This window comes from Sinocyclocheilus grahami, unplaced genomic scaffold, assembly GCF_001515645.1.
Source record: "Sinocyclocheilus grahami isolate Dianchi unplaced genomic scaffold, SAMN03320097.WGS_v1.1 scaffold536.1, whole genome shotgun sequence".
NCBI lineage: Eukaryota > Metazoa > Chordata > Actinopteri > Cypriniformes > Cyprinidae > Sinocyclocheilus > Sinocyclocheilus grahami.
In genome coordinates this window covers 430,417-445,906 of record NW_015505715.1, presented here as the reverse complement: position 1 = coordinate 445,906, position 15,490 = coordinate 430,417, and the positions used below count along the sequence as shown (strand labels likewise).

Genomic DNA, 15,490 nt, shown 5'->3' with positions numbered 1-15,490 from the left:
CTTGTCATTTTTTATTCAATTCAAAGTTTTAAATCAAGCTATCTCGTGCTACTTAAACAAAATTACCCAACTGTAAAATCAAAAATACACTGAGTGAGCAAAACTTTGTTTAATTAACATTATAACTAGCTATCTCACAATGTTTACATGAATAAAAGCCTACATTAAAATCTGTCATATAAATAGGTCTTTTCATTAGAAATTAGCCTACTGATTGCCACCATTGATGGACACATTTTTTTAATAATATTAAAAATATCTGTATGACATTATATTCTGCAGTTCTTCCCTGCTGTACCGAATATCTATACTTTTCAAAGTATCATATCGAAGTTAGAAATTCAAATATTGTGACAAAATACATTTTGTAGGGTGCCACAAATTTGTTAAAATTTCCAAAGGGTGCCGCGACTAAAGAAAGGTTGGGAAACACTGCTCTAGGGTATCAAATCTCTCACGTTGTAGACCTGGAGAGCCTCTGTGAGCTGCGTAACCTTTTAAACAGCAGTTAAATAGGTTTGGAAAGCGAGTCAATTGTGTCCCAACTCAGCTAGATCCCTCAATTAGCCAATTAAGTAATAGCTTACAGCAACAACAGCACGTCCAACTACTGCAGTGGAGCGAGCACTACTTAAATGTATAATGTGAGACAAATTAGCACAATTTTCATTGCTGATTGATTGACTTTCAATTAAGCCATAGATGAGTGTAAAGTAATTGTAGTTGTTTTTCTAATGTCATTTTATCCTTACTAGATACCATGACAACATGGATGTAACCAGCAATTTCCTTGGAGCCATGTGGTTGATCTCAATAACTTTTCTAACCATTGGATATGGGGATATGGTCCCCAATACATACTGTGGGAAAGGAGTCTGTCTCCTCACCGGCATTATGGTAAGTGCCGTATCTTAGCGTAACGTAGGGTTTGTTTTAGACTGAAAGCTTAAGGCAGTTGTTTGTTTTGTCAGGGTGCAGGATGCACTGCTTTGGTGGTCGCTGTGGTCGCAAAAAAACTGGAATTAACCAAAGCCGAAAAACATGTACATAACTTTATGATGGACACCCAGCTGACAAAAAGGGTAAGTCTGAACTCCTAAATCAAATGAGTCTTGTGGCGTCGTATGTCACATTTTGTTTTTAATCTCTGCAAACCTGTGAAAATAATACCCAGCTTATGCAAAGTGGAAAATAATGTGCATCTATTAAATATAAACAAAATGTGTGAATTTATTAACGGGACACCCTGCTTCCAAAACATTACTTTGAAACCCAAATACACAAAATTCAGCTTTTTGAGAGGAAGATTACATATAATAAAGTTAAAAACAGTTACGACGTTGGCCTGACAGAAATGTGAGAAATAGGCTGGACTTGTAAAAAAAATAGGCTAGATGTTCTAGCTTTCGTTCTTCAAGCATGGCTTACTTGGTTAGCCAGATAAGCTTTGTCACATAAACGAAGTATATTCTTTTAAGATTAGCCAATTACGCTAACAGAGGCTTAATGCTAATGCTCTGCAACATGCTAACACCAAACTCTATACAGTGCGACAGTGTCTGCTCAATTTTCAGCAGCCTGGTGGTGCTTATGGAACAGTAGCGATACAGAGTTTCCAAAGCAGCGCTGCGCTTATGAACACTACTTTAATATGCATTAAACAGAGGCATGATGAACAGAAAATACCTCCGAGATGCATTCATATAAATCCCCACCCCAATTGTATCGTGATTCGTTTAACATCTCAACCGACTTGAATCGTCACATATTTTAGCAATAATTAGCAAGCTAATTATTTCAGTACAGATCCCAAGGTCGCTATTCTAAGGCCATGTCCACACGTACACGGGTATGTGAACACCTTCCATTTAAAAAAAAAATCTCTGTTCACATGAAAACGCAAACGCATGCTATGAAGCACTGTCAAGAGCATGCCAAACCAACAGGTGGCGATATAATCTCAACCGTAAAGCCATGTTGGCCAATCAGAAGCCTGAAAAAGTTTCCAGTAGGCGGAGATAGCGCGGGCTCTGACGTCACAAGCCAAAATCTCCGGTTTCACTGTCTACACGATAACACTGCAAGAACCGGAGTTTTTGAAAATCTTCACCCTGGCAGGCGTTTTCAAAACTGTTCGTTTCAGTGAACTGGTGCTGCGTTTGCGTGTGGACAAACGGCCAAACCGCATAGAAAAAGCTGCGGTTTTAAAAATAACTGCGTTTGTGTGGACAGGGCCTACAAATTATTATGCAAACCAAGTAAGCCACGTTAAATCATTGGGGCTCAGGACGCTTCAGCAGACCTAAGCACTGAATGCTACAATGCTAACTCTCCCACAGGTGAAAAACACAGCTGCTAATGTTCTCAGGGAGACGTGGCTCATTTATAAAAACACCAAGCTGGTGAGGAAGATGGACCACGCCAAAGTCAGGAAACATCAACGCAAGTTTCTTCAAGCCATCCACCAGTAAGTCAGACCTCTGGAGACCCGTCAGGACTTCTCGCGCCCTTTATGTGTGTCTGTTTTTCAGAATGCTTTGAGCTCTGAATTGTTTGACACCTGTAGCCCAGGGTAGAAGCCGCTGATGATGGATTCATTTTTGTTGTATTTGAATGGGTAAATCCATTTGTACCACATTTGTTTTGGTGATCTGAGATATTTAGTATCGCTCATTGTATTGACGCTCTGTTCTTCCATTATAGAGTTAATTCAGCCCTCAGTAAGGCACTAGTGAGGACACTTGCTTTTTCCCCATCATTCTCACTCTTGGTATTTATGGGCCATCTAAAAGAGGACGTAAGTGCCCTGTAAATGTCACTCTCTTCCAGTGACTGATTATTTGAGAAACCCAAAAGGCAAAATGGTTATAAACCTGTGTGTATGTGACCCTGGACCACAAAACCAGTCTTAAGTCGCTGGGGTATATTTGGAGCAGTAGACAAAAATACATTGTATGGGTCAAAATTACTGATTTTTCTTTTATGCCAAAAATCATTAGGATATCAAGTAAAGATCATGTTTCATGAAGATATTTGGTAAATTTCCTACTGTAAATATATAAAAACTTAATTTTTTATACATTTTTGGACAACTTTAAAGGCGATTTTCTCAATATTTAGATTTTTTTGCACCCTCAGATTCCAGATTTTCAAATAGTTGTATCTCAGCCAAATATTGTCCTAACAAATCATACATCAATGGAAAGCTTATTTATTGATGATGTATGATTTATAAATCTCAATTTTAAAAAATTGACCCTAATGACTGGTTTTATGGTCCAGGGTCACACACACATATATATATATGTATATATAAGTGTATATGTATATACATATATATAAGAGTTTATATTATATTATATTATATATTCTTTAATTATACACTTGTCATAAATTCATGGTAACTCACAGTTACTAGGTGAGTATTTTAGAAAATGTATATATACATTTTAGAATATATTATATTATATTTTATATATTTTTTACATTATACAGTTATCATGTAATCGTGTTTTGGTAACTTACAGTTACTAGGTGAGTTAGTTTTTTTTTTAAATGTAGAGATACATTTTAAAATATATTATGTTATAAATAATATTTTATTATAAATAATATTTTTATATATTTTAAGATTATTTTGATTATACAAATTTAAATTCATACATTTATTTTGTGGTAATTCACACTTTACTAGGTGATTTAATTTAGAAAATAAGATCGACACAATTCCTATTGTTGGGGGTGCGGCATCGTTACAGCATACAATTAGATATTGTATATATGTATTTTCAATTATATACAATTGTATAGAAGTAAAATATTCCCACTTTCTAGAAACTGAGCTCTAAGTATCAAAAATGCATCCTTTCGGAAAAAAAGACACTGTGCCTTTCTCTCAACCTGTTAAACCCTATAGAGTATCAAATCTCTCCCGTTGCAGACCTGGAGAGCCTCTGTGAGCTGCGTAACCTTTTAAACAGCAGTTAAATAGGTTTGGAAACTGAGTCAATTGTGTCCCAACTCAGCTAGATCCCTCAATTAGCCAATTAAGTAATAGCTTACAGCAACAACAGCACGTCCAAATACTGCAGTAGAGCGAGCACTACTTAAATGTATAATGTGAGACAAATTAGCACAATTTTCATTGCTGATTGATTGACTTTCAATTAAGCCATAGATGAGTGTAAAGTAATTGTAGTTGTTTTTCTAATGTCATTTTATCCTTACTAGATACCATGACAACATGGATGTAACCAGCAATTTCCTTGGAGCCATGTGGTTGATCTCAATAACTTTTCTAACCATTGGATATGGGGATATGGTCCCCAATACATACTGTGGGAAAGGAGTCTGTCTCCTCACCGGCATTATGGTAAGTGCCGTATCTTAGCGTAACGTAGGGTTTGTTTTAGACTGAAAGCTTAAGGCAGTTGTTTGTTTTGTCAGGGTGCAGGATGCACTGCTTTGGTGGTCGCTGTGGTCGCAAAAAAACTGGAATTAACCAAAGCCGAAAAACATGTACATAACTTTATGATGGACACCCAGCTGACAAAAAGGGTAAGTCTGAACTCCTAAATCAAATGAGTCTTGTGGCGTCGTATGTCACATTTTGTTTTTAATCTCTGCAAACCTGTGAAAATAATACCCAGCTTATGCAAAGTGGAAAATAATGTGCATCTATTAAATATAAACAAAATGTGTGAATTTATTAACGGGACACCCTGCTTCCAAAACATTATTTTGAAACCCAAATACACAAAATTCAGCTTTTTGAGAGGAAGATTACATAAAATAAAGTTAAAAACAGTTACGACGTTGGCCTGACAGAAATGTGAGAAATAGGCTGGACTTGTAAAAAAAATAGGCTAGATGTTCTAGCTTTCGTTCTTCAAGCATGGCTTACTTGGTTAGCCAGATAAGCTTTGTCACATAAACGAAGTATATTCTTTTAAGATTAGCCAATTACGCTAACAGAGGCTTAATGCTAATGCTCTGCAACATGCTAACACCAAACTCTATACAGTGCGACAGTGTCTGCTCAATTTTCAGCAGCCTGGTGGTGCTTATGGAACAGTAGCGATACAGAGTTTCCAAAGCAGCGCTGCGCTTATGAACACTACTTTAATATGCATTAAACAGAGGCATGATGAACAGAAAATACCTCCGAGATGCATTCATATAAACCCCCACCCCCAATTGTATCGTGATTCGTTTAACATCTCAACCGACTTGAATCGTCACATATTTTAGCAATAATTAGCAAGCTAATTATTTCAGTACATATCCCAAGGTCGCTATTCTAAGGCCATGTCCACACGTACTCGGGTATGTGAACACCTTCCATTTAAAAAAAAAATCTCTGTTCACATGAAAGTGCAAACGCATGCTATGAAGCACTGTCAAGAGCATGCCAAACCAACAGGTGGCGATATAATCTCAACCGTAAAGCCATGTTGGCCAATCAGAAGCCTGAAAAAGTTTCCAGTAGGCGGAGATAGCGCGGGCTCTGACGTCACAAGCCAAAATCTCCGGTTTCACTGTCTACACGATAACACTGCAAGAACCGGAGTTTTTGAAAATCTTCACCCTGGCAGGCGTTTTCAAAACTGTTCGTTTCAGTGAACTGGTGCTGCGTTTGCGTGTGGACAAACGGCCAAACCGCATAGAAAAAGCTGCGGTTTTAAAAATAACTGCGTTTGTGTGGACAGGGCCTACAAATTATTATGCAAACCAAGTAAGCCACGTTAAATCATTGGGGCTCAGGACGCTTCAGCAGACCTAAGCACTGAATGCTACAATGCTAACTCTCCCACAGGTGAAAAACACAGCTGCTAATGTTCTCAGGGAGACGTGGCTCATTTATAAAAACACCAAGCTGGTGAGGAAGATGGACCACGCCAAAGTCAGGAAACATCAACGCAAGTTTCTTCAAGCCATCCACCAGTAAGTCAGACCTCTGGAGACCCGTCAGGACTTCTCGCGCCCTTTATGTGTGTCTGTTTTTCAGAATGCTTTGAGCTCTGAATTGTTTGACACCTGTAGCCCAGGGTAGAAGCCGCTGATGATGGATTCATTTTTGTTGTATTTGAATGGGTAAATCCATTTGTACCACATTTGTTTTGGTGATCTGAGATATTTAGTATCGCTCATTGTATTGACGCTCTGTTCTTCCATTATAGAGTTAATTCAGCCCTCAGTAAGGCACTAGTGAGGACACTTGCTTTTTCCCCATCATTCTCACTCTTGGTATTTATGGGCCATCTAAAAGAGGACGTAAGTGCCCTGTAAATGTCACTCTCTTCCAGTGACTGATTATTTGAGAAACCCAAAAGGCAAAATGGTTATAAACCCACCTCATTTCAGCTGAAACCCTCTGGGTTTGTAGTTTCTTCACCATGTTTTATTTTCAGCTACTCTCAGAGATACTGGCTCGAAATTGAGGCTATTTGTTGTTGGGTTATAAAGCACTTTACCATGAAACTTTACCACAGACAAAACACACTTTTCTCAGCAATACAATGTAAAACATTACAGGAAACATTTCAAACCTTGTAATATAAGCCTCCACTAAATGGTTGAGATGCCCATTAATGGAAAGAAAAAAATTTCATTCTAACTGAATTCTATCATTCACATAGAAATGAAAAGTTTTTTTTACACCTAACGGATTTTATCTACTGCTATCTTTGTCTTTTAATGAGAATAAGTTGTGTGTTAATATTAAGAAATATTATTATTTCACAAAATATTATTATAAATATTATTTCTATTTGGATATATTTTAAAATGTGGTTTATTCTGTGATCAAAGCTGAATGTTCAGCATCATTTCTCCAGTCTTCAGTGTCACATGATCCTTCAGAAATCATTCTAATATGCTGGTTTGCTGATCAAGAAACATTTGGTATTATCAATGCTTACTATTTCGTGAAAACGGTGATACATTTTCAGGATTCCTTTGTGAATAAAACGTTCAAAAGAGCAGCGTTTATTTGGGATAGAAATCTTTTGTAACATTGTAAGTGTCTTTACTGTCACTTTTGATCAATTTAATGCATCCTTGCCGAATAAATGTATCCATTCACTTTATCAGGTTATCATCTGTTATTGTATTAAATTTAGTGAAAAATACCCTTACTTTAAAGTTACTTTTTAAAACCACCTGTGATTTAATAACACTGTTCTATGTAATCTTCAAGAAATCTCAAAATGAATATCTAATGTTCATATTGTACATTATAATATATTATCATATTGTACATTATAATAAAAATACTAGTTTTAAGTATTTTGTTTGATTTATTTAGACAAAATACTTTGTAATTTTTAATATCAGCATGCATCAGCTATCGACCATGAAAATAATTATAATTATTATTACCTTGGCTGTATTAGACAGAATTTCAATATCCTGTCAATACCATATCGTCATAATAATTGTAATTGTAAAAAACTGGTTGAAAAGCTTTAAAGGGATGATTCACTCAACTTGGAACAACATGAGGGTGAGTAAATGATGACAGAATTTTATTTTTTGGTTGTCTATCCGTTTAATTGTTGAGTTAAGTACAAAACTGTTTTCAAAAGCATATCATAATTCAAAAAGTGCTCTACCAAAAGCCTGGAAAAAGGTTAAAATAATCTTCAACAAGACCTAAGGAAATACTGTAATTAAACTGAACTGAATTCAGGTAGTGTGTATATCTCAAAGCAACAGTATGAAAGCAGTGAAACGGCTTTGAAGTCCATGGCTAACGCTGTAATTGTGGACCGTGTAAGCTAATATTGAACAAGGTGCATCTCTAAAGCAACTGGAAACCATGACGGATGCGGAGAGCACATCCTATCGTCCTTTACTCCTGCTTCACTATTCATGAAGGTGTCAGAGGACGAGTTTCACCTCCTTTCATTTTAGGCTTCTGTCAGACTCTCTCTTCCTTTCTCTCTTCATTTAAAGATTATTCATCACTCTGTCCCACTTTTCATCTGCTCTGTGACATTAGCGTTGTGTCCAGTTTAATGCTAGCTATAAAGCAATCATTAAATCTTTTTTCAGCCATAAGATTTATTTGTCCTGTTAAGCTTTGAAATGTATGGTCGTGATTTTGAGCTGGAGGAGACACATTTCATGCAATTAGATGAGAGTATTGAATACCTTCTGTTCATTTTGTCTCGCACTGCTCTTTTATAATTAGCTAAATCAACCATGCTCATAAAAACAAATATTCATTATTGAAAGATGTTCTTTCAGAATAATTAGCTAAATCGAAACACTGATAAAAATGTATCGCATTTGAATTCCCTTCATTTTGTTCTGCATCTATGTTTCATTGTTGGTGTTTGCCAGACAAACCACTAAGCAACCACCTTAATGTTGTAGCAGCAATGCAGAACACCCTAGCAACCTCCCAGAATTTCTAGCAACCACCAAGTAGAACCACCCACCAGTCACCTAGAATGTCTTCGCAACCACCAGAATACCTTAGCAACCACAATGTAGTCCCTAGCAACCAGCCCGAACCCACAGGTACCACCTAGTAATCACACCAAATACCCTAGCAACCACTCAGAATGTCCTACCAGCCACCTAGCAACATCATCCTAACTACCCAGAATGTCATAGCAGTCACTTTACAATCTCTTACTAACTCCCCGGATTGGACTTCGCAATGTCCTAACAACACCTTATAATCTCTAGCAACCACAGAACAAACCCAGCAAACACCTAGAATGTCCTAGGAACCCCCAGAATGCCCCTGCAACCCCATAGCAACTACCATTTAGACCATGACAACCACACAGAACAGCCCACCAACCAATTAGAAACCACCCAGAACCACTAGCAACAACCATGTACACCCTAGCAACTGCACAGTATCACCTAGAAACCACCCAGAACTACTAGCAACCACCATGTACACCCTAGCAAGTGCACAGTACCAACTAGCAACCACTCAGAACCACCTAGCAACCCCTAGAACTCCAGGGGACACACAGACACCACACATTTAGACCTTCACAACCACAAAGAACAACCCAATAACCACTTAGAAACCACTAGCATCCACTATGTACACCTTAGAAACCACACAGCACCATCCAGCAACCACCAGACAGACACTAGAAACCACAGAGAACCACCCAGTAATGACCTAGAATGTCCTAACAACCCCCATAATGCCTTAGCAACTATCATTTAGACCCTAGCAACCACTCAGAACCACAAACAACCACCATGTAGACCCTAGCAACCATGCATCACCACTCAGCAACCACTCAGAATCACCTAACAACCCCTAGAACTCCTAGCAACCACCAGATAAATCCTAGCAACCTCACAGAACCACCCAGTAATGACCTAGAATGTCCTAAACACCCCCAAAATGCCCAGGCAACCTCCATTTAGATCCTAACAACCACCAGGTATACCCTAGAAACCACACAGGACCACCCAACAATCACCCTGCAATCACACTGAAACCCCTAGCAACATCCTTGCATCACGGTAGTGAAAACATTTCTTCAGGAGAACTAAAAATCTGTTTTTCCTCACCACTCAATCACCTTGATTCATTATGTAAAGTTGATAGTGATCGAGACAATGTATTCAAACTTCTGAGTCGTCTGCTCCGTTTCACTCTTGCCACAAAATGGAATCAGATGCCGTCGGGCTGCAGCTTGCGAGATACAGCACAGCTAATAATGCTGAGGGTAAAATCACACAATGTCCTGGCTCTTTTTATAGACACGTAGCTGAAAGAAAACAGTCTTGAGATTGCTTGCAGCAGCAGTGTTGGGAATACAGGCGAGTGGGCTAATGTTCAGTCAGGACGCATAAACCACAGGCTACTGCTCACACACATGACACCGCAGATTAATGGTCAAATCGCTCCCGGCTCTGTGTAAAACCATTAGTGTGTGTTCTTGTGTTTTTATGGTTGTATATGTGTTCACATGCCTTCATTAAGATTATATGTGAGCATCAATACGGCCAATACAAGTCAGGTGTGTGCGCCCGTCTTAACAGGCCTGTGGTTTTCTGTATTCTACTTTGATTCACTCCCCCTGATTCTGTTCAATTTCCTTTATGTTTAAAGAGCGCCTGGCCCTGTTCCAAACCCATAAAGACAGGAAACCGCCGTCGCAGGCCAAATCTGAAACTTCCCAGTTGGCTCAGTCTTCACTAATAGCTCCGGCGTGTGTCCTTTAACACTGAATGCATGCGGTTTTGCATAATGAGGATGGCTAGGATCGATTTCCACTGATCGAGGCTGTTCTTATCATACATTAGTTCTAGAATAGCGAATCGCCTGAAATTATGTACAGGCCATCTTCAGGCCAAGGTACGTTTTAGATGTCCTACGCATGCCGAGGCCACACATGAAATAAGGAACATGTCTTGTTTTTGGAGGTCTGTTTGTCCTCTGCTGTGGAGGCAGGTGCCGAGCTGCGATAAGCAAATTCATTGTTGACAGGGCGATGATGATGATTACACGTCACAACGAAGGTTGCGAACGGTGGCTTTGGGGACAGGCAGAGAATGTCTGTGGAATGCACATGAAGAATGGGAGGAGAGGGGTGGGCGGTTGCGTGGGCGGTGCCAGCTGTAACTCTAGCCTGTGTGCAGCGTTCCATGCACCACCTGCTGTGCCACCAACCCCTACTTTAATCATCAGCGGGGTCCGTAGGACCAGCACTCTTGGGCCAGAGTGTTGTTATCTAAATGAGCGGCGCAAGACTGACACACAGCGCATCTGGCACGTTATTAAAGGTCAGAAAGAGACACAATCTGATGCACTCCATAATAAGAAGCTCTTTCTAGCATCTCTTTATGGTTTTAGGATAAAGGTTGAGTATCTAAAGAGTGCAAACATTGCGGATTTGTGGTGCTCTCAAAACAGTTGGTTTTATGAACTGGCCCAGTATGTTATCTTCTGCCTCAACTTAAGTGTGAGTTTGGGCCGGAGCTATGTGTTTCAGTAAAGGCTTGTTCACACCAAGACAGCAGCTATAAAGATAACTACAATCACCTAGAATGTCTTGGCACCTAGCAACCGTTAGCAACTATACAAAACCCTAACAATTACACCAAATATCCTAGCAACCACTCAGAACATCCTAGCAACCATTTAACAACATCCACCTAACCACAGATATGCCATAGAAACCACCCTGCATCGTCTTACTAACTTGAAATAATAACTGTAAGCATTAGGGTTGTAAAGGAGTGGAACATTTCCAGAAACTTTCCAGGATATTTTGGAAACTTGCAGAACATTTTGGAAATGTTCAGAAACTTTAGGTAAGTTTCCAGAAATTTACAGAAAATGTCCCGCCTCTTTGCAACCCTAATTAGCATCCATATCAAACCATGTTAACATTCTGTTTACTATAAGCATGTGCTGCAGTTTGTAGCAACCCTCAGAACCCCAACAACCATCAGGTTGATCGTAGCAACCACATAGATCAAACCCAGAAACCAGCAACCTCTCAGAACCTCCTAGCAACCACACGACAGACCTTAGAAATCACACAGAACCACTCAGCAACCATCTAGAATCTCCTAGTAACCACAAAGAGTCACTCATCAGCCACCTAGAATATTCTAGCAACCCCCAGAATGCCTTAGCAACTACCTAACCTAACCATAATCCTAGCAACCACCTAGCCACCCCTAGAGTGCCTTAGCAACTACCTAACCTAACCCTAATGCTAGCAACCACATAGCCACCCCTAGAATACCTTAGCAAAAAGCCAAAACCTCTAGCAACCACCTAACAATCACACTGAATACCCTAACAACCACTCAGAACGTCCTAGCAACCATCTAGCAACATAACCACCCATATGCCATAGCAACCACCCTGTGACACCTTACTAATTATAAGTAACGGTAATTATATTAGCATCCACATCAACGCACAATAGAGTTCTGTTTACTATTAGCAAACGCTGCAGTTTTGTTGTCTGCCGCTTTAAATGCTCAAGCTCTTTAAAGCAGGATGTATTCTGACTGGCTGTCAATCAGTTGGAAAAAATTGTTCTGAAAGCGTTTCCAACAATATTGTTCTTCTGTGTCATTATCGTTATAATTGTAGCGTGATCTTCTCTATTTTTCCCTATTTAATTATTTTCATGTAATTAAATGTTAAAACTTTATCATTATAGTGATTGTTATTGTTTTTGGTGTGAACAGACCTTAAGGGGTCGTTCACACAGAACACGTTTTTGCGGCAGTGGAATGAAAGAAGAACACAAGAGGCTCTATCATACACCCAGCGCAAGGCGCGGCGCAAGTGTTTTTTCTAGTTTCAGCCGGACACAGTTCTCATTTTTCCGTCCTGCACCGCATTGTTTAAATAGCAAATGCATTTGCGCCCATTTATGCGCCCATGGGCGTGCTGGTCTAAAAAAGAGGTGTGTTCAGGCGCATTGTTTGGCGCGTTGCTATTTTGAAGAAATGAAAATAGACTGCGCCATAGACCAACACAAACCTGGTCTAAAGTCTGGCGCAATATTTTTTCTTTGTTATTTAAAGACCGCGTTAGTAATATGCGCCTACAGGCGGGTGCACAACGCGCATACACTTTGCTTATTACACACACAGGGACACACAGCAGCACACTTTTAAATATGAAAAATTACATTCTGCCATGTAAATAGCGAACCTGCCATGGCACGAGCGCAACTGGCTTTTAAAGGGAATGGGAGATGAGACTCTGATTAGTTTATTGCACGTTACGCCCAAAAAACAGCCATTACTCATTAAGAGAAGAGGGACAACCCGTTTAGACCATTTGCCCGGGTGCGCCGTCCGTTTTCCCGTCGTTAAACTAGCAAAAGTGGATTCGGACACGCCCTGAGTGCACCTGCGTCATGCGCTTTACACCATGCGCTTAGATCGTTAAAATAGGGCCCAAGGTCTTAGAGACACATTTTTAAACAGTTGAGATACCTATAACTTGGACTTCGTGTTTATAAAATGCTGTCTAATGCAGAAGATGAGCGCAGCCTTAAAAAACTTGTTCTTTTTAAAATAGCTTCCCTTTTCCTGTAACAACCTAATTTAACGTTGTAATGCACCAAATATACATTGCTGTTTTTCTCACAATGTCATTTTACAACTTTTTTTTTTCAAAAGAAAAAATTTGTTAGTTGCTGCTGTTTGTTACAAATCCCTTATGTAAATTCAGTTTTTATTTTTGTATATAGTGTAAATGTATTTGTGAAGGTTAATGACATCTGAGTTTTAACGGCAAAATGGAGTAACAGTATGGATAAAAATAGAAAACTGCTGCATGTGCGAATGAAATGTGGTAAATCTAGCAAATTTTACTAGGGTTTTTGTGTGAAAGTGGGTATTGTAGTCATAATTTTTTATATTTTAGTAGCTAACTACTTTTTTTAAAGGCTAGCTGTAAATTATGAGTAGCTTGTAGTTTGGTAAGCCTAAAAATGGTGGTCGGGGATGGGACAGTAGTGAATGTTTACGGAATCTTCACCTGATGACTGTGTCGATGGAGGATGCAGGGAGATCTGAACAGAATAATCATGCCACATTTTAACTGTTGTGATAATTCATTTATATATATATATATATTATTGCATGTGCATATAAATATTCTTCAAGTGTATTATATTTTATTTATTGTAAACTATTTATAAATATACATGATAGTATTTGTTGTATTAACTTTATTTAAATAAAAAACAGAGTAACTTTTGATTTTGAATAATGAGAATTAAAAAAAAACAAGTGTGGGGATTAAATGTACTAATTTATCATGAAAATAATGTCACAATGCATATCTTAGTTAATAGACCTACAAAAGCTAGATTTTTATTTAATTTAATTTATGATATTTCTTTCTTGTGATTTTGAACTGAAATGTGACCTGGAGATTTTGTGAAATTCACTCAATTAGATTTAGTCTTAGATTAGTCTTAAACCAGCGCTGACACAAACAAACTGAACCAACTATACATGCCCATTTTATCCAATGAATTTCAGTTATCAATGATAGAGGGTGTTTTCTTTTGTTGCATGTATGTGTTTATTTGGGACATTTAATCAGACAGCCACTGATTAAAAACTTACTTTGCTTCCATGAGTCAAACGATGACTGTTCCTGAACTCTTTCATTTACGTCCAGTTTCTCAGTTCTATTTCATCTTTGCATCTTTGGGCTCATGGAATCCGAGTTGCCCCTGAACCAACATTTGTCTCCGCATAGCCCACCCTCCCCCACCTCCACCCTTTCATTTCCCATTTGGATGACCGGTAACGGTGCGGATGAAGCCCTTAGTCGTAATGTGAACCAGCCGGCCTCTGAAGTTTGCCAGTCGTACTGAACGTTTCCCCACATCTTCAGCTGTGGCATCTCAGCATGCTGAATGATTTCCTGAAGCTTATGCAGCGAGGCAAATGGGTGTAACGTTTGCTTCGGCTGCTAGGAACAATTACATTGTTTAACTGCAGCCCAGACCAGCATGTGGTGAATCAGACTGACTGCAAGAAAAACGCACACAGCTCGATGCCTCGGTGTGGGATTGTACGAGTGAGCAAGAGCTCTCAGACGCTAAGGTCAGCAGGTGCCCGAGGGGGCCTCTGGATGGCATTTATCCCAAAATGCACTGCTCCCTTTGCCCCAGCAGGAGCTAATGTTCACCACACACACGTCTCAGGGAACAGAAGGAGCCTCATGAATGAAGCTCAGTTAATGTGCAGCATGTAGGCTACCGCTTTTCTCTAATATACCCGTGATGTGAAAACCGGATGCTTGCCAACTGCACGCCTCTGCTTTAGCACTGGCACAGTGGATATAGAAATGTGACGCGATGCCCCCCAGATAAATTAGATTTAGTTATATATGCTTTGAAAAGCTTTTCATGTCTTAAATGGTCAGATGTAGTTCCTCTCTCTCTAAACGCTAATCGGTCATCCAACTGTAAAATTAATTTAATTGAGCCATTCTCTCTAGACATACTTATTGTAAAACGATATTTCAACAATAGGAATTAAAAAGCAATTATGATTGTGTTACATGAAGTGCCTGGCATTTGCTGCGGTGATGTCCTGGTCATATTTCACCACCAAAAAGAAATCAATCAAAATCTAATCAGAGAAAAAAATTAATTGTTTTACTTAAAGAAGATTCTGATTGTGCTAGGACCATCAAGATTTGGACAATTTATTTATTTTTCATGACAATTAAACATTTTCTTCTGTGATTCTCATAACCATAATGCAACAAAAACAATGATTTTAAACAATTAATTTTAACTTAAAAATAAATAAATAATAATGATGATATGTATTGAAGGGCCTTCACTATGCTGATTAAAATAAAAATATCACAGTATTATTTTATATTATAAAAATATTTAAATGTAAATTATATATACACATATATGTATAAGCTTTTTTCTATTCTAAAAATATAATCTAAATTAATTAATATAAATTATATATATATATATATGTGTGTATA

At 38.5% G+C, this 15,490-nt stretch overlaps 1 protein-coding gene and 1 long non-coding RNA gene across 2 annotated transcripts in view; both read left to right on the top strand.

Annotated features, from left to right (window-relative positions):
• The window catches only part of LOC107555526 (small conductance calcium-activated potassium channel protein 2-like), a 44,916-nt gene that overhangs the window by 20,150 nt on the left and 9,276 nt on the right, over positions 1-15,490 (top strand). Inside the window, exons 4-6 of the mRNA XM_016238352.1 lie at positions 756-897; positions 972-1,082; positions 2,340-2,467. Of these exons, the coding sequence (XP_016093838.1) occupies positions 756-897; positions 972-1,082; positions 2,340-2,467 (381 nt within the window). The remainder of the gene's footprint in view (positions 1-755; positions 898-971; positions 1,083-2,339; positions 2,468-15,490) is intronic.
• Positions 4,235-4,559, top strand: LOC107555527 (uncharacterized). The gene is made up of 2 exons (XR_001605171.1): positions 4,235-4,372; positions 4,447-4,559. It is a non-coding gene; the product is annotated as an uncharacterized lncRNA (long non-coding RNA).